General features: G+C 40.1%; 1 protein-coding gene across 1 annotated transcript in view; it reads right to left on the reverse strand.

Moving 5' to 3' along the window:
- LOC131474194 (protocadherin-15-like) overlaps window positions 1-20976 on the reverse strand; it is a 260291-nt gene that overhangs the window by 127550 nt on the left and 111765 nt on the right. Inside the window, exons 6-10 of the mRNA XM_058651947.1 lie at window positions 13015-13175; window positions 10007-10162; window positions 7133-7252; window positions 6693-6803; window positions 4050-4220 (exon numbers count right to left, since the gene is read on the reverse strand). Of these exons, the coding sequence (XP_058507930.1) occupies window positions 4050-4220; window positions 6693-6803; window positions 7133-7252; window positions 10007-10162; window positions 13015-13175 (719 nt within the window). The remainder of the gene's footprint in view (window positions 1-4049; window positions 4221-6692; window positions 6804-7132; window positions 7253-10006; window positions 10163-13014; window positions 13176-20976) is intronic.

A 20976-nucleotide genomic window follows, 5' to 3' on the forward strand; every position in this document is an offset into this window, starting at 1 on the left:
TACAGTCTGTGAGTGAGACACATGGAAATGCAGATTACATTTTTTTTTCCCTGTTGACTGTGTAGCTGCAGATATTATCTTCTTAAATTCTTTTTTTTTGTGATATTGTTAATGCCGAACAATTGAGCTTAAAATGATATTATCAGCCCTAGAAAACACAGTTATCTTAGATGCGTTGTAGATTTTGCTGTGACAGTAGTTCCCAAACTGGACATTTGACATATACCAATTCAATTTTGGAATATTGATCATTTAAGCTTATTATTTATTGGTATTTTGGTCAATTTATACTGCTTTCTCCACTGTTAGTCTCCACATTAGTTTTTAAGTGCTTTTTCCAACAAGGCCCTGGAAACCTTTGAGGTTTTGGAAGCTCTGCTGAGAGAAGCTGCCCTGGACTCTCCTTCTGGCCCATTAAACTATTTTCTATTTTTAAAAGGAATGTGGAGGAGCTGCTGTGATTGGGCGTTCGTGAATTGTGCCACAGCTTCACCTGCTGATACTAAATTACTCCAACAATATTGCCAAGGCCGCATGCAGTCTCTTTTTCTTCACATTGCGCGATGCCGTGCTGGGATCGCATTTGTCTGGACAAAAATGATAAAGCTGCAGCCACGAGTACCTGCAGTTCCACATTCCTCCCCGCATTTGAGGGAAATTAAAGGCTACAGTGGTAAATTAAAATAAAAAAAAGGCTGCCGACACTTAATATTAAGACTTTTAAAACAACATTCCATTAACTCACCTCATGTAAAGCCATGCCTTAGCTGTTCTAATCCACAGCACACCGGCCAATTATTAGAGTATTAAATTAATACGCCAGAGAGGGATCGATTTCTCATCAAGGCGCTTTTTAAAGAGCTGCACATCGAGGATAATGTGTAGCTGCAGGGTTCGTTTTCCCGCTCAAGCCTCATCAGCACTAATTACCCGGCTCTGCGTCGACATGTTTGCACCAACATATGGCTAAGTAGGAATACGTCGAACGCATCACATCTCAGGAAAACCACCACACGTGCAAAAAGCCGTCTTAAGGCTAATGCAGTATGTGTGAGGATGCTCCGCGCTGAACTTCCTCTCAGCGTGGATCGGCACATGGCTAACCGCTCTCTGGCAGGAAGAATCCCTCCCTGAAGGGGTTTATTTATATCCCTCAGCTATGGAATAATCCTCACGCCCCTCCCAAATCAGCCCCTCTCTCGCTTTTACAATGTCTGGAGGTGCGCTAAATAAATCAAATCCCTTTGGCTCTGCGCAACGATGATTAGCTATAATACCCTCCTGCAGCAGTCATTATCCAGGGGACGCCAGAGCCCATGTTATTTCCCCGCAGGGTTGAAAATAAATACAGATCAACTTAATAATGCCAGTCTCACCATTGTGATTAATTACAATAAACTCAGCAATTACAAGAAGCCAAATCTCCCCTAACATCGTGGTTACTCAAAAGAATGGAGGGGTAAAAAAAAAAAGAAGCCAGAGATTAAAATGTACAAATCCATGGTTCTCAAAGTGTGGTACATGTAGCACCAGTGGTACGACAGCTTCCTCTCGTGATACTTGGAGGAAAATCAGAAATACTGTTCTACTGTATATACCAGGATCTAACAATAATAATCAGAGTCATCTTATCTCTCGCTCCATTGTGATCTAATCCCACTATACCAGTGTGGGAAGTATAAGTGAGGAAGAGGAGGATGAGGAGAGAGTAAATCTGGCCACTGTGAAAAGTCCGTAGCTGACTTTACTCGACTTATTTGTATTTACACCACTGTATTTCAACGTTGGTGATAATGGAGTTACTTCTAGAGCTCAATATTTTCTCAGCTGGTTACTTGGTATAAAAGGTTTCAGAAGCACAAAAAAAAACACAGTTTATTACAATAAATGAAATTAAATGAAGTTACAGTGTGTTAGTCTCCACGAACACAAACAATGTAACATAATTTGTCCTTTTTTTTATCCTGTCAAGCAAAACTTTTTTAAAGAGTTTAATTGCACCGTTTATGGTGTGAAGACTCATGGTTGCATTTATAACTAAGCTAAATATGGTGCTGGTCAATGGAAGCTCAATTTTTTCCCCATATCTTTTTGACAACCTGTGGAGACGCCCCCTGGTGGCTGACAGTTTCATTTTACAGGCTGCAGCCATTTTTATATAGAAACCTATGAGTAAGACAAACAAATGCAGAAAGAAAGTTGCCACAGGTTCACTGTATTGTTTGTTTTTTTCCATCCCTGTCTTATAATTATTGATTTTCTTAGCCAACCTAAATTGATACCACTGTGTTTGTTCAATTCAATTAAATTCAGTTCTACTTCCATGTTTGAAACACCCCTGTACACCAAACTATGCTTGATGCATTCTTTTCCCAATAGTATTTTGAATTGTATTCTCAGCAATGTCTGTCCAATAGTTTTTTCACACTTCAGTTGGTGGCAGTAATGAAACTGTAAGGTGCGTTTGCCAACCTACAATTTGTATTAATAAATTGGCGTCCGCTGTATTTGTAAAGCAAAAACCATTTATAAAGAGAAATACATCTTTTGTCGAACTTGCATTCATCTTCAAAATATATAAACTGCACGAGTTCCACGACATAAACACAGGCGAGTATGTTCACACTTTGAAGTTTCAAAAAATGCAAACTTCACACAGTAATCCTGAGATTTAAAGCCAAGGCTTTTCACTGTGCCAACTCCAATCCAGCACAGTCAGCAAATCCAATCAAATTAAATCCAAACTACTCCAGTCCAATCCAATTCAGTGCAGTTTAATCCAATAGTCTGGTCTAGACTGCTGACAGGGACAGCGCTGCACGCTTAAAAGCACCAGGAACTAAGTAGACGTGATTTGAGATCATTGTGTTTCAGACGTGACGGATGGACTGTAAACATCTGAGTCAACATGAACAAGAAGTCATGAAGGGGCTCCAAGTAACAGGAAGTTTACATCCACGGCTCCATGGCAACTGAGCATACTCCATCTGCCGATGAGTGAAATGAAAGTGGGGAGGCTAAGGAACAGCTGCTGACTGATACTTAGGACCGATTTCTTTGTTTCCGAGTGTATTCAGGACGAGTCAGAATCAATAATTCATCACGGTGCTCTTTCAGTTGGTTTTAATCTTTCAACACAGAGATGCACAATATACCTTTTGCTTACATGCCAGTGGTGTTAAGATATTAAATAGTTCCGTAAAAGATGTGGCATAGAAGGTAAACATGTACTCCAAATGTTGATCCTATAAAAGCACTGAAGGCCCTGGTATACTTCCACACAAGGAATGGGTTGGGTACGCGTTGACAGCGTTTGCGCAGACTGAACTTCCACCCCACAGATAGGTGGAGTATATGCCCCATTTTAGCAATAGAAGAAGTAGTCGCCAAGGATAGTCACCCAAGCCTCATCCTGGCGAACCCTCGAACCGGCGGACACCCCGACTCCCCTGCCCGACGGACCTTTCATCTGTGAACCAGACGTGTGCGAGGGAGCTGTAGCATCAGTCTCTTGTTCTTTGGAAGGAATGCGTCCTATTCCCTGCGCCCAGACTTGTACCCCACCACCTGATGGTGAAGTTGGATACTACAGGACCCTAGCGTGCGAGTGTACCAGGGTCTAGAAGTATACCCAGGCCTTGACACTATAAAATCTATTGCTAAAGATCTAACTTCCTGTCCATCATAGCATGTTAGCATTCCCCTGCTTCCTCTTGACGTCACCTCGTAAATGAGCTTGCTGTGGACGTCATGTGACTCGGCTTGTTTGCACCGCCATGTTTGCAGTAAAAGCTCCTGCAAAAATAAACAGTTAAACCCTAGATTTAACACATTAGAATTAGAAATGTCACTGTGCAGCAATGACCCACATGAGTACATGTGGGACAGCATTCTGGCTACTGACTGGACTGGTTCTCCTGGACTTACAGACCCCTGGGACTGAGCAAACAGTGTGGATCAGTGATAGCTGTCGGAATATCAAGATGTTTGTTTCCCGGACAGCGGCTTTGAGAGAAGAAATTCTGACCTTGTGTGTGCTTGGTTCTTACCGGTTGGGTGAATTCAGGAATGGCAACGTGGTAGGTGATGGGGTTGCAGTCGCGGGTGTTGTTCACCAAAACACAAGGGAGGAACATGGGGCCCAGGTCGTCTCCGTCCAGAACGTCCACCGTCAGAGTCGTGGTGGCCGTCCGTCGGTTGGGAGGGTACGGGGCGCGGTCCTGAAAGATGAGCACACGCTCTCAGTTTGAACCTTTGAACGCGGACGCATTCACCGTGGAAAAAGACAACGGTCGTCATATATGGCTGATTTTAAAGAAACAAACTCAGAGTGACTCTTTACCACTTTACCTTCAGTCCCACCAACCTTTAACACAACAAAAACTTTGTAATACTTTATTATACACACACACACACACACCACTCAAACTTCAGCTGAAATCAATATAAAATGTTGACATTATAAAAGCTGTTCTCCAGAATACATTCTATAGTTTGCTGACATAAAGAGCAAATGTATTAACTCTGTGTTTACACTGCGTTTGTTTGGCTGCAGGAGAAAGGCTTTTAAAAAACTAGATTTTTTGGAGGTCAATTTTTAAAATGACAAATTGTATTTAATGCTCAGTCCTTGTCTCTAATCTGCAGTTTGTGTCTACACTGTAGGGCACGTATACATTACATTAAACTAAATATCAGACAAAGCACAAAGTAATGCAGTGAGTTGCATTTGTCATGTTTTTGAGAACACAAACATGCAGACTTATATAAGCAGTTATCTTCTGATCAACTATATTCATACCACAACAAACCATGTTTGTTGCAATGTTGAATTAAGTATAAATATCCTTGGCAGAAAACAACTAGCAGTGAAGTAACATTGAACAAAAAGTTTTGTCTTATGGAAATAAATCTTTATAAAAGACAAAATTTCCCCCCCCAAAAAGAAATCCCACTGTTGAGCTGCTGTTGCTCCTCACAGTGCGCAGCACAGCATTCCACAGATTTGTGTTGTCAGTGTAATTGAAATCTTGGCACCGGCAGCACAAGCCCCGAGTAAATATCTCGTCCTCTTTCTGTCTCCACTTAGATTTCGTCCTGCAGGAGAAAATAAAATCTCCCCGGAGAAACCCTTACCGGGCTAAAGAGCCGAGTCTTTTTGCTCTCTGGAGCAGAAAATGGAATGGAATGGAGATGAGTTTACTGCCAAATGATTATCTGTGCCGCGGTGCTTTGACTCCGCCATTGTAGGGTGTAATATTTGACTTTTGTTTGTTCAGGTAAACAAATCGCTTAAGATAAGAACCCGGGACTCTCCGATCGCTGTTGCCGGTCAACAAAGCATTTGCGTCCTGATAGCAAGAGGTAAGGACAAAAATAGAGAGCACATTATGTACATTTAAACTAGTTTAACTGCGGCATTTAAATGTCTAAACATCAAATAATAATGTAGCATGAGAGTGGTGAGGAAAAGTGCTTCCCTCAGGTAAAATACCACAGACTGTGTATAAAACTGGACCAAGTCTTTCAGTTTGAAAAGTGAATCACAATTGAAATGGAAGTAGCAGTTAGCCTGGCGCACTGGTGTAATGAGCTGCAGCATCTTTAGCATAATTTATTCCCCATTAGCACTGGAATGGGATATGAAACAGAGATGCAGTCGTGCCACTGGAAAAAAAACAAGCTCATAATAGGATTTAAACCATAGGTTTACACAGAGCTGGCTCAAGGCAGAAGCAAACTAAATGCCTGCTTTGGCCCCCCCCCCCCCCCCTCGATCAAATTCTGCTTAGGTCCCCATAAATGTTTGGGCTGGCACTGGGTTTACAAAGACGAAACTAACAACTTATAACTGATTTATTAAGTTCGTAAACATTGTCCTCAAGTGCTAATTGTCTCAATTGCTAGTTTCAGCTCTTCTTCAATAGAACACGATGCAAAGTTTATTAATTATCTTCAGATTTGGATAAAAATGGTCTCATCATAGATCATCCAGTTGAAGCCGAGTTTCCCGGGACGTCTGTGTACTTGATTTCTCGGGGATAATAAACAAAGAATCACACGATACAAACAGTTATCAGAGGCTATACTTGCAGCGATTACACAGCAACTTCACATTCAACGTATGTGCCATATTACACTTTTCAAATACACTTGTATGAAAGAAGTATGGAAATTCAAATCAATAGAAAAGCTATGTACCCATGTGAAAAATCTAATAGCGTAATAGAGTATTTGTATGAGAGTTTTGCATCTTCTGCAATAGGCAGACTCAAAAACCCTGGATTTAACACTTTAGTCTTGAGTTGAATTGACGTTACATAACATTATTTTTATGATATCTTCCCATGGACTGAATTCGAGATATCTCAATTTATTTTATTTGATCTTTAACCATCCCATTCACAATGTATTTTAATTTATGGAGGGCTCACTTTAGCTTTTAAACTGCACTCTGCAATAGATGGATACTGTGTTATGTAAGGACTTCATCAAAGCCACTTCTGACTTCACACTACAGTATATATCACCTAAAATGACTCAAAGGTCCAATATGTGGTGAAAATAAAGTCTTACTTTTCTAGTTTTCCTGCACACAAACGAATTTGAGCATACAACTGCTCGACACTGAATACAAATCACATTTTGAGAGGTAGGTGTTGCTGGGTTGAACACAGTCAACGCTGACTTACATTGGCTTGGACCAAAACCAGGTAGCGAGTCCTCTCCTCGTAGTTTAGCCTCTCTGCCAGAGTAATGTGTCCTGAAAGAGTGTTGGCGACCCTCACTGTTCCGTTTGACACCTGGAAACAGAGAGGAAATAAAGGTGGAAGTCTGGATTAGGTTATGAATGATTAACTGTTAGAAACAACACATTAAGCACATAACAAAAGCTAATTATGGCAACGGAATCTTTAAGTTGAACATATAAGTTGGAAAAAAACATCACAAATGTTGATTAACTTAATGTCATTTGTAATTTATGTTCTAAGCCGTATTCTCTGTAAACGGCATGGGGAAAAAAATGCAATGAGACATTTTACCCAAATCATTCAGCTCTTGTCGGCTTTGAGGATAAATTTACAATAGTGCAGAGTGTGTGTGTTTAACGTGCTGTGACTTGTCCATTTACCGGATCATTGGGGTTGTAGAGGACGCTGTATTCTATATGTCCATTGGGCCCGTCATCGATGTCCACTGCGCCGTTATTGCCCGCAAAGCCGGTGAAAACTGTGGTTCCGACTGGTGTGAGCTGGAGGCAAAAATAGAGTAAGAAGAAAATGGTGTAAATCATCCACTTCAACGCAACTCAAAGGTGAGAATGACTTCCCTGATGGGTTACACTGACAAAATAAGTAAATCCATTTTATGATTATTTGTCCAAGAGGAAGTCATTCATCTTCCACCAACTGATCTGGGAAAATGGAGATTTCATTTCCTTTACAATCTTTTTCTTTTTTCGTTCTTAAGAAAGTTTTCCAAAACTAGCATTTTATTCTCTCGTCCGACTCGGGAACTCACAAACCCAAAATATTGCAGAGTATAAATGTATTAATCTTTATTGAAGACAAAAACAGATGTTTTTTAATCAGTTACAGCAGCCATCATTTTCTCGAGGATGATAGAGAGGTAGAATAATTATGTCAAAAATATTAGTTTATTAACCTTTTAACACCACTTTTTTTTTTGCTTATTTTAACCATAAAAGGGTCGGAAAACGGCCCATTTTTCCAGAATAACTTTCAATATCTGGCAGTTATTTACAATTTACTGCATGATAAAATAGTCTATTAACAATTTAAAATAAGTTAAGTAGGTTTGATTTAGAAAAGAAACACGAACACCAGATTCTGTGTGTTAAATTTCAAATTCGAACAGCATAAAACATATTTAAAAAAACATTTTGTTTGAGTCTTTTCTCACTGTGCAAAAACAGGCCAAAAAATTGGGAATGAGTACAGGCGTTTTTCCAACTCTCTCCTCTGGTGACAAAGACACTGATTTGCCAACAAACGTGAGTGTAATTATGTTATAACCACATGTTGGCTTTAAAGTGCAGCTTCCATAAGACAGTTGGAATGTTTCCCTCAGATACTGTAACTACCGCAGTATGTGAGGGTTTGTGTGTCGCTTCGGTGTTAAAGGATGCTTTTCTTTTGTACATCTGTGCATTTGTTATTTTTTGTTAATTTCGTCTTCTGTTCTGTTTTGTTGTGTTTGTTTTTTTACATTCATCAGCTTCTGTTAAAGAAAGGCTGCACTCAGTGGGTGTTTCTATATTTGTATACATGAATAAAAAAAGAGGACATGTTGCGGTCAGCTGCGGTCCAAAGTCTAACGCACACTGCTGACAAAAAAAACTAAAACCCACTGCTGATCCCCCAGAGGCCCCAGCAGCAAAAGGCCACGGGGCCGCGTACCGGGCAGTAGCGCTCGTGCTCGAGGATAGCGTTGACAGAATTGCAGAATGATTCACTTTATCGTCGAGGCGGCTTCATATGGCTACGCTAACACGCTGTGACAGGAGGTTTTGAAGGAGATAGCTCCATAAACTGTGAACAATGCTGACTGGGAACTCAGTGGGGAACCATTTTCTCATCTGAAAACTCAGGAGTATAAAAGACGAGAGGATTTCATGAACTGACCCGACTCACTGCCGGGGGGGAAAAACCTCTGTTTTTGTCCTGGTGTGCTGTAAATTAAGGCAACAATAAAATGTCCAAATCCTCTCCCGACCTACCTGGTTACATGGAAACACGATTTATATGAACTGTACATTAAGACTGTACATTTATCTATTACTCTGACTTTTAATTTAAAGCTTTATTTTCTTTGCAGTTCTGTTTCTGTCCTGGTCTTTGTTTAGTTTTGGAATAGTAAAGCTTGGGTTTTGACTGAAAACAGTCCCTTTACTTAAGGGTAAGGTGTGAGGTGTGGGCTGTGTGGGCTGCCGTCACACTGGTGCAACGACAAGGAACGACGACATTGAACGCAACACAGCGGACAACAAAGGAGGACATCCAGCAGCTCGTCCAGCTCTGTATGAGAATGGACTGCTGCCCCTGAAGGGAGTGACACCGGTCTAGCTCTACCCGGACCGTACCATTTTACCCTGGTACCCCAAAGGGAAATACTATTCCTAACAGAAACGCAAAAAAAATACCTTATCGCATCCAAGCGAACCATCCCACTCTGGAAACACTGCTTTTGTTACATTAATGTGCTCACATCTGTGTTTTCCTGTTGTTCTTGGACCCGTTGGCATTTATTTTATTTTTTTTAAAGATTTTAGTCTTTCTCTTGCCTGGTTTGTTTGCCTTTTTTTCCCTGATTGCCTTGCTGTGTTTGACCCTGCCTGTTTATCGAATTCATGTGTTTGGATTTCAGACTGGAGTTGTTCTGTCTCTCAGTGGAGGTCACATTGCTCCAGTCGGTTCAAACAGAAAATGTTTGTTACAAATATATTGTTTGGTGTTCCTCGAACCTGTGATCCCACAAAATTCTTTCTCTTAGAATTCAAGCTTCAAAAAGACTCTGTGGTCGACAGCAGTGTTTACCATGACTCCCTCCTTTGTATTATCAACCATATAGTTACTAATTGTAAGTCGCTTTGGATAAAAGCGTCTGCTAAATGACATGTAATGTAATGTAATGTAATATAGGACAGTGTTTCTCAAACTTTCTATACGGGGACCCCATTTTTTAGACTATTTTTTAACTATGTGATTTTGTGTAGTGTAATGTGGCAACTTCTGTCACGCGCAAATTAATCATGCCCCCAATCATGTTTGGTAAATGAATTACAACTTTATTTCATGCATGTAATTTAAAACAAATGCACCTTAATCTTAACTTCAACATTGGTCCGACCCAATCCTTAGGAATCACAGAACTGACACAACAGACACTGATAAAAGTGAACTGCAGCCAACACATAGTCTGTACCAAAACACAAAAGGGATTAAGAAAAACATCATTCAGAATCCTACAGGAACACTAAACTCACCTCATTGACTGCCACATAGTACCGTGGCTGCTGAAAGCGAGGCGTGTTGTCATTCTTGTCCCTCACAATTATCCGCACCTCGTGAAAAATGACCGTACCCACCAGCACGTTGTTACACTGGACCTGAACCACGATGGTGCTGATGTAGTTTGGCGGCTGAGAGGGAGAAAAGAAAAAAGACATTTTCATTAACCCTTTTTTAACCCCCTTTTCTTTTATTTTGTCATTTCCAACAAAGTGTGTGACAACTACCTGAAGATAGATGTTGATCCATTTCCCTATGCTATTATAGAAAAAGACCCATTTCATCAGCGCTCTGTTGATCCTGACTGATTTCTCAGTGTTCCTTGAGACTTTGAGACTCACAGGGGTGGTTAGAGGTTTTGAGAAAACTCTTGTTCACTGGCATCTTCCAGGCATGACATGAAAATGTGACTGTAGTAAGATAAAGATAACTTGGTTCTCACTAAATTTAACTACTTGTGGGCTGTGGGTGCAGTGAAAAAAAACAGGTATATTATATACCTGGACCTATCTTAACCATAATATTACAGTACAGCAGATAATGCAACAGAATTCAATATTCATCTGAATGTGTAGAACCACTCAAATTTACTCAGCATGAAAAACCCACACAATAAATCTAGTATTATTAAGTATCTTGCAGCCTGAGTCCAACACTGCTAATAAAGGTAGGTTCTGCAATAAGTGGCTAAACCAATATATTCCACCCCCTCTCATTGGCTTTCTCATTAAAGTGCCAGCCCCAGCATACGAGAAGTTGTTGTCCGTAGTGGAACTGTGAATATTGGTTTCATTTTCTCTGCCATTGTTTTCCCACATCTCGCTTACTTCTAGCCATCTTCTCTGATAGCGTACAACTCTCCACTGTTGTTGAAAGAGCTCTGGAATCCTTCAATGTTTATTGGTCGAGTTCATTATTACTACAGACTCCTGTTTTTCCCCAAATCTTGTGTATTAATAACTCTCAGGAACTTGAGGAGGATTTCAACAAATACAACTGTAACTGTTTTGTCACAGAGCCGAGCCTTAAGGATACAGTGTGTAACTTAGGATGGGGAAAAGGAGTCTGCAGTATAATTCACATCTGAAATGTGTCCTTTTGTTCTTATTACACAGGTATCCCTGATTCCAGAGCTTCAACACCACAGCTCAAATAACGCAACTATAGCCATTACTATATAATATATATAGCTACTCATTACTGGTAAAGTTAATATTATCCTCAACCAGCTTTCATCCACGTCCTTTTCTAAGGGTCACATGAGGAGCTGCAGCCAACTTTGGATGAGATGAAACTAATAGTAATGATATAAATGTTATTAATGTTATGGATTTTATGGAGTTTTTCCTCACTCGATGTGAGGGTCTAAGGGCTGTTGTAAACATTAGCCGCATTGCCACCACTACTTGTCAGCCATCATCTGAATTTAGAAACAAGCTCGGCGTTGTTGCCCTGCAGTGTCGCGCTGCACAGCGATCATCTCTCCCCCTGCTCTTTTCCTTTCCATTTGTAAAGGTCTGGCTCTCTCATGCTCCTCCGCTGTTGTCATTGCCGCCATTAATTGGCCGTATTTCTGAGTAGACTCCCATCCACCTCCCTCCCCCTACATTAATCCACGTGATGTAACCAACCACACTTTTCAAAAACAACTCCTTTCCCACACCTAAGCCCCCTGGCCTCCAACATCACACTTCATACTGTATCATTTAGCCTGATCTGTCAGCACTGCAGGTTTACACTGGAAAACTGGGGAGAACGGAGCATAACATGCAGCCACGGACAGTAAAATGTCTGCCTGTGCACATTTATCAACGCACTACATGAAGCATCACGGCTCTATCACAAATTCTGTCGCCGTATCACATCATCACATCACATTCTTCCTTCAAAGCTAAAGGGTGGAGAGACAAATTTGTAAGGGCGAAAATGTGTTCATTGATAACACCCTAGAATTAGCAAAACTGAAAACAAAGCATTATTTCCATAGACTTCTTTAACAAAAAAAAAGACAAAAATAATCCTCTGCTTTCCTCAAGAAGCGAACCAGGAAAGAAGAATATCATAAACAGCCACAAGGGGCACAACACAACTGATTGCAACAGTTTAAATTGAAGTCTATGGGAAAATGAGCCAACTTCACATTTGATTTCAAGTCAGTAAGCATTTTCCTGAGGAGTAAATAGTCTCAATCGTTAGGTTTTGGTCTTCTTTAACAGAACATTATGCCATTTTTGTTAAATGTTTTCCAGTGCAGATTAAACTACATGATTAAGTATTGTACATAAACATATAAATGCATGATTTAGAGCTGGTATTGTGTGATAGGGTCTGTGATTTCAAAATGTAATGGCACCAGGAAAATCATAAATCTCGAGGCTTCACAACGGGGGTTCAGATTCCGGTGGGACATCCTAATTTTGTGACGTTATTATTTCAAAAGGCATCACTGAGGCAATGATGAGCTAATTTCTCTATTCATAGAATTAACATGACACGTTTGAACATTTTTGGAAACTTAAAATTTAACATTTTGTCAGAAAACCTCCAACCATGATGTAAAAAATTGCCAATTAATTCATTTTCTACTTGAATGGGCTTAAAAATGGAAACACTGGTGATTAATTTAATGTTTGTATGCAACACTTATTCATGAGACCAAACAAACTAAGCACAATAAGCTACATGACCACACATGATGGGAAATACATTTAATTCTTTTCTGATAAAATCTCCTTGTGGACATGCTTGCCACGTCATCTCATGTTTAGATGTCCCTTTCTGCAGGTCTACTGCTGCCTCTTTGGTAACTTTGTGTCAATGAGGTAAATCCAAACAAATGATTTCAGACACTGAAGTCACAACATAACACACTTGCACTTAGTGATGGAGGCAGCAGTGGATCAGCAACTCAGCAAGTATGTAAGCCTTTTGTTTAGCCTGAACTATTACTTTGACGTCCTCATCATTGACATTGTGTACTCACATCTCTGTCCAGAATACGTCCAGTGCTGTTGAGGTAGAGCCTCTGTCGCGTTGGTTCCAATATCACCCAGTAGTCGTAGTTCTCCAGCAACGTCAGCGAGATGGTTCTTCCAGGGTCTTGGGCTCGACCTTTTATCTGCATGTTTTCCACCAGAACTGTACCTGTGAAGGCAGAACAGTCTCCATTTTAATGAATAGTCATGTCATTGAACGACATTTTATATTATGATTTAGTATTGATAGTTAGAAATAATTTCTTTTGGGACAAAATAAGAAAAACAAGTGGTTTTCAAGACTGTCCTCATGAGGTATATTTAAAAATCCATGGAGTGTTTTTGTATGTTTTATAATTTAACGACAGCTTAAAGCTTAATTTCACTCGGCATACCCATTTGGCAAAACACTACAAGAAAAAACAACATTTACACTATTTACATACGACCAAACAGCAGCCAGTGAAGACTCTCTGAAGACAATTCCACACCTTATGTAGGCAAATCTCTAAAATTCATAATTCTTACGCCCGAGGGCACCAATGCTCATTTCATATTCCACATCTTTTAATCAGTGGGTGATTAAACTTTGCCACAGCAGCCCGGTGGGACAACCCACCCAAAGCCTGAGAAATCCAAGCAGTGCTTGATTCCCGAGAGGGCAAATTAGTGGATTTAAGAAATAACTAGAGATTCATTAAAAGAAGAAAAACAAATTTAAGAAAAGGAATCACCAAATTCCAGGAGGAGCAGTGGTGAAGTCTTTTATTTGAGATTAGTGGAGCACAAAGGAATTTAAACTCTAAACCTCAATCAAAGTCGACCGTGCTGAGAGAGTGTTAAAGGAAATGAACGTCCACCAATGTTAAACTGGTAATTCAAAAGTTTTAGAGAGCTGCAGGCGTAAGATTAACCGATGACTTGATGTAGGGAAAAACAAACACCAGAGATTCAAATACAGCAATCAACAACGCTCAGATATTATGCATACATTTAAAATATAAGCTATTATAGGTTATAATGAGATCATTTATCACATCACAGTGTGAAAGAGTTCCACATTATCTCAGAATAAAGACATGATGCAGTTTTATGTCATAATAACATAGAAATATCTAAATATAACCTGAAACTTTTCACCTGATTACATCATATTGATTACCTTTTATGTTTGCTGGTGTAGAAGTGTGTTTCCATAATTTCATCAACAAAAAGGGTGATAAATATTGCACCAAAGTTGGAAAAAATTAAAAATCCAACTGCACAATTTGGTAAAACTAGATCATAAAAATTATACGTTGGTTGGGTGTTTGGCTGGAATTCAACCCACTAATGGTTCTAACTGTCAGCTAATCAGTGCAGGAATATTTAGCTGCAGCTTGTCATTTCTGAGTCGGCTCTGAACGTGGGTGTCATCGAGGTAAAACGACAAACACTGTCCACCGTTTGTCAAATCAGCTGTTTAAAGCTGATTAAACACAGCTCGAGTGCTTTCCGCATCAGCTGTCACTACCTGTCAACGATAAACTGTGAGGGACGAACCGAAAAGTCGTATAATCACTGAGTGAAGTTGTCGTGGGAGTGTTCCTTCGAGGTCCCACGAGTCGGACACAATGAGACGTCTTATCATCACTGTCAGATGAGACGTATGAGTAAGTTACACTTTTAACCTTGTGTTTCTGGACCCTGGTGTTTAAATCAAGGCGCTCATAATAGAACAGACTGTGAGCATTGTGATTCTCTCTTGAAGAATTAGCATGGCACGCAGGAAAAAAATCAATAACCAGAAATAAAAACTTCACTGTGCAATTTTGGGCAGTCACAGTCTGCATACATCAAACTTCATGTCCTTCCAAGGTTTATTACATGCAATAAACATGTAATATTGCTAAAATCTCAGTGTGTAGTAGGCTTAACAGCACAGGAGCATAAAATCATCAGCATCAAACTAAACGTACAATATCACATGGTTGATGAGTCCCTAGAGATCTAATAATAATATGCCTTTAAACTAGTAAAATAACAAGCAAACAACTCCAGCAGAAGATAATTGTGACCAGCAACCAGCTAGCTTCTTATCTTCTTGGCAACAAGTAGATAATGTCTTAGCTTCTTAGCAACTAGCAGCTTTTTCCTAGCTTCTTAACTAGCAGCTAGTTTCTTTCATTTTTAGCAACTACTTTATTTTTTTTGCTTCTTATCAACTACCAACTAACAGCTAATTTCTTAGCTTCTTAGCAACTACCAGCTAGTTTCTTAGCTCCTTTGCATCTAGAAGCTAGTTCCTTAGCCTCTTAGCAAATTCCAGCTATAGTAGAAGCTTTCATTCTTGGCAAGTACCAGATTTTTTCCTAGTTTCTTTGAAAGTAGCAGCTACTTTCTTTCCTACTTAGCAACTAGCGGCCTTCTTACCAACTGGCAGCTAGTTTCTTAGCCTTTTATCAATTAATTGCAAATAACAATAAAAGTGTTTTTACAATTGACACAAATGGCCCTGAATTTGGAATCCTACGTCAGGGTTTGTAAGGTTGTCTGACTTTCCCAGAGTTGGGAATTTGACCTGAGGGTGTGTTCCAGTTGAAACTTCCGACTAGGAACTTTCTGACTTTCAACCACAACTTGAACGCACAAATCCACCCGGAGTAACAAGCCACTCAAAAGAGGCAGAAAGTAAATGGTAAATGCTTTATATTTGCAGTGCACAATTGCCAGTCCCAGTGCGTTAAGCCAACCAGGTTAACAAGCTGTTTCCACCACTGGCGATCTTGAGCCAGCTGCTCTGCGTCCTCCACAGCAACTCCATGTTATTGGAGGTCGCCCACAATAACGTCGAGCCATCAGGTGCGGGGCTTGCCTCGTGGTCGTCTCCAGCCTGCAGCCCTCGGGTCAAATTGAAAAATGGCACTCGTCGGATGGTCAAGGGGAAGACAGAGAACATGACCAAGCCAGCGGGTGCAGCACTGCGCGACCAGACAAGATGCTCTGGGCTGGCGCGTGCGGGCCCTAAGCGCTTCGTTGGAAACCCGCTGGGGCCATCTGATGTTCTCGATGGTTCTGAGAGCCCTGCTATCAAAACCATCTAGTCTTGTGGCCAGATGCAGTAACTCTCAATAATTGCCATTTTAATGAAAACCTAGCTTTAATTTCAGTCGTCAGGACTTTAAACTGATTTAAATAAACTGAGCTTTGAGGCCATTTGGACAGAACTGACTGTCTTTCCCCCCACTTTGCATTCAACATGTTTCACATTCCATTAACCATATGCCAAGGAGCTAATGGATCTTCAAAGTACACCGTTTCTTCCAAGTGAGTTTCACGCTTGTAGACGTGAACATATATGAGCTTGTGTGCAGAGTCTTGATATGCCTTGCCAATCTACCTGCGGTAACAAAAATAACAAAGAGGTCAGGGGGGTTTTAATTGCTGCCCGTAACATATTTCATCCTTCCGTGAGCAGATTATTCTGCAGAATCATTCAGACTTTCAGGCACTCGAGAGGGAGCCCAGATAGAGGTGTGATGGAAGTGTTATAATTACAACCACCCCTGCATTTGTATGCTACCATTAATGACAACGCTGTCTGCTTGCAGCAGTCAGGGCTTCTTGATGCATGCGTGTGCCGTGATCACAAGGACCTGTAATTATCTGTCTCACTTGGGCTAAACACCGTCTGAAAAATGGATCTTCTAAGAATTTCATTTAAAAGTTAAAGAACACCACTCCCTCCCTCCCTCTGCTGTGGGTTCATTAATCTAAAACAGCTTTTCATAAATATATCTGCCACAGAAACTTGAGTGGTGAGCTACATCTTTTTGAAAACAGTCGGGTCATAAATTACAAGGCTGATAATATTAGAAGGGAGGACTCAGAGAGCCATCTTTTCTTTCTCCAGCTAATTGACCTCAAGATTTTTTTTTCCCTGTGGTGACAGCCAATACTCGCTCAGTTCTAGGAACTTACTCTCTCAGTCTTTGTCACACGCAGCAAAGTTGTCGCCCTCATCAGTCAAATGGAACGCCAGAGTCTATCAGACCTACATACGTAGTGCTACCCAGAGTTTCACTGGGCTACATGTGCACGCATTTTCAAAATAAATAAAAATCTCTTTTTTAAGCAGCCAGCGACTGAGACAGGGGTCATACAGTCTGTGGTCAGAGATGATCTCTGATCTGGACTTCACAGTGGCCGAAGCCCACAGGGACAACACAGATGGCTCGCTTTTATCCTAAATATCAGTGGTGTTGGCACTGGTGGAAGATGGCAGAAGATAAGTGTCGTGGTCCGTTTCTGATGGGGCTCCAGGTTGAGTATTAAGTAGGTCTGTGGCAAAAATCAATACAAATTAATAATCAGTCATAAAGATACATCAGTACAAAAGACGACAGTATGATCCAGTTGATTTCCTGATTGTTAATGTGATGAATCAATTTGATGTAGCTGGTTTGCCTGCCAAAAGTTTTTGTGTGCAAGTCTAAATATTGCTTTTCTTACAAGAAACTCCAGCAGAAGATAATTGTGACCAACTACCAGCTACCTTCTTATCTTCCTGGCAACAAGCAGATCATTTATTAGCTTCTCAGCAACTACCAGCTCTTCCCCTAGCTTCTTAGAAAGTAGCAGATGTTTATTTCCTTCTTAGAAATTAGTAGTGTAATGGCTAGTTTTTTAGCAGCTATTGTAGTTTCTTTTTTATTTATTTATATGTTTATTTGGGTCATGACATTTAGATCACTCATCACACATCATCGTAGTGTAGTTCACACAATACACATAACCGAAAGGGAAAGCGGGAGAAGCACAAGCTTATCTAGTCCCGCCCCCATTATCATCATACAATACATAATTAGCTCAGTGTTCATGGTGTTACCTTACTTCCCTTGTCCAAATGATTAAACTGAAGTATTGTAGAACTGTTGTCCCATTTTGGCCATCTGAAAGTCACCCTAAAGTATCTAAATGTAATCAGCCAGCTCTCCTCACTTCTTCTGCGCCCAGGTAGTAATTTCCTTTTTCTTTTTATTTAAGGGAAATCACTGAACAGTAACTCATCATTGCCAGACACTCGACAATTTTCCCCCTGGTCCTCATCATTTATCCACTTAATTGTGTCGCACTTGGCGTGAACGTAGAGGGTGCAACAAAATTAAGTCTCTAAATAATTTGCAATTTTGTGACATTTATTTGTTGCTGCTGGTGTGCAAAGACATTTAGAAAGGAGTCCTGCCTAGAATACACAGACAATAATCCAAGATCTTAATTTAATTGTGCCAAAGCACAGTTTTATTTGGTATGTGTCATCAGAGTTTAATGCGGATCTCATCTCCAGTCTGGATCTGGGGGCAATTTAGAGATCAGGATTAATTTAGTCATGCTGATGTAAGATGATAATAGCTATAAGTGAAGTTCTATACAGATCGAGGAAGTCTTGTGGATCCAGTGAATCAAACTTATCAGTATGTAAAACGCTTTGAATGGTAAATTTATTTTTTGCACCTAATTAATTAACTGAAAAAGCTCAACGATAAATTACTTTTAAAACAGAATGACCTCAACATGTGCCACCTTCCTGACTGAGGTCCTGATGAAGCTACCAAGACCAAAGATGATCCTTTGCAAATTCAACATAAGGAAGATAACACAAAAGATTAAGACCCGGTTTTCAGATAATGCCAAATCTCCATCTATAACATTGAGATTTGCGTTGAACAACCTTGATTTACAACACGTGAAATTATACTTTGAAGGTGAGAACTGGTACAAGCTTCCATAACTTATCTCTCCATGACACTGCAGTGTATGGATGGATATCTTTATGTTATGGAAAAGGATTTAAGAGGAAACCCGGTCATAAAGGAGAATTTTACACATTCACGTCCGTCACAGTGATTCTGAAGTCACAAAGTATGACATACAGGGCGTAATCCACACTTTTTCAGTGACACGGCTTCATACGGCTTCCTTTTCACTTTAGTTGTGTGCAGTCATGGATCCCCTGCAGTGCATCATCGCTGTCTGTGGAATGGTTTCTGACAAGAGGAAGAGGAAGAGGGTGAACTAAACCTGAGATATTCCTCAACTGAAAACATCTGTGTGCTCACTGTGTGTGGTAGTCGAGCTGCATACTGCATGTGTGCATGTTGTTGCTTTGATTTATCCTGTTGCATTCAAATATGTAATTCATTATTCTGTGAATAATGTTTTATTGATTTCTTTGTTTAGCGGTTTGTGTCTTCATATTTATGAGTTAAAAAGGTGCTATCTATCTACGGTATCAATCTATCTATCTATCTATCTATCTATCTACGGTATCTATCTACGGTATCAATCTATTTATCTATCTACGGTATCTATCTATCTATCTATCTATCTACGGTATCTATCTTTCTATCTATCTATCTATGGTATCTATCTATCTCTCTACGGTATCTATCTATCTACGGTATCTATCTATCATCTATCTATCTCTCTACGGTATCTATCTATCTCTCTACGGTATTTATCTCTCTACGGTATCTATCTATCTATCTATCTATCTACGGTATCTATCTATCTATCTACGGTATCTATCTACAATATCTATCTATCTATATTTATCTATCCATCCATCCAGCCGTGTCATATCACTCTATCCATCTATCTTCATCCATCATCTCATATTTATTCATATGTACAGTATCTAGCAGTCAGTCGATCATAATATGTCATAATAACAGTAATTTCTCGCTCATATAATAAAACACACATGGGACTGATTAATGACAGCCGTGTCATAAAAAACGTAACGTATATAGTATCTGAGATATGAAAGTGCCATTGCTGTGCCCATCAGCAGAATCATTGTTTCACTGAGGCTCCAGCAAACACAACACTGTACAAACACAAACACATGCAGCAGCAGCAGCAGCAGCAGCAGCAGCAGCAGCAGCAGCAGCAGCAGCAGCAGCAGCAGCAGCAGCAGCTGTCAGGAGACGCACTGAGCTGCACATGTCGCCAAAAATTTAAAAAAAATGTCTAACACAGCCACGATGAACGGGGAAGGGTGTAATATCGCTGCCATCTTAGCACTCCAAATGCTTAACAACCTCTAATTACCTTTGATATAATTTGACATGAAAAACATCTGTCAGTTCAGGCGGCTCTGCCAAAGAAAACCACAGTCAAAGAGACAAAAGGGGGGGAGCGGCAGCTGTTTCATTGAGCACAGATTCTGAGATGTGCAGCGCCTGTCACAGCAAAAGGATTTTTTAACAAAAAAAGACTTCTTTTTGAAAGAAAAAAAAAGACTTTTTGTACTGCGTGAGGCGTCATAAATATGCAAACGCTGAGCTAAAACGGTTCCGTACGTCGTACACGTGCCAATGCGGGGCATAAAAATTACCGTAGTGCCATTCACTATATTTGGAGTTAATTTCAGCTCATGGGTGACATGAGCAACTTTTTCGCTCTCTCTTCATTCAGCGGAGGCAGCTGATTTGCCTCTGAGGAAGTCTGAAAATAGCTCAAATATAAATATTATTTCCTGGCTGCAAATTGATGTGTAAAAATCAGTGTGGCACAACAGCACAGTGACGTCAAACTCACAGTCAAAATATTTCAACATCACAGCATGTGTGGATATTTGTGTATGGGTTATTTAAAGCAACAAAATGCAGGATTTCAACCTTTAAGTAATGTCAGCTAAATCATTTTGATGGTACATCAACTTACAAAAGAGTAAATCGTACAATACTGTACAGCATACATCATCTTTTGATGTATTTTTGTCTTGAGAAATAAAACAATGCAATTATATTTGTATAAAATGCTACGGGCGACACCTTGAAGCAGTGGCCAGCATTGTTGGCATGTCAACAAACTACCGCAACAAGTATTTTACAAACGTTGTAACAGACAGTACCGTTTCCCAACTGTAGGGCAACCCCAAGAACAAATCCTACATTGTGTTACTTTAAGACAATGAAAGAGAATTC

Source organism: Solea solea, chromosome 15, assembly GCF_958295425.1.
Source record: "Solea solea chromosome 15, fSolSol10.1, whole genome shotgun sequence".
In the NCBI taxonomy this organism is placed as follows: Eukaryota; Metazoa; Chordata; class Actinopteri; order Pleuronectiformes; family Soleidae; genus Solea; species Solea solea.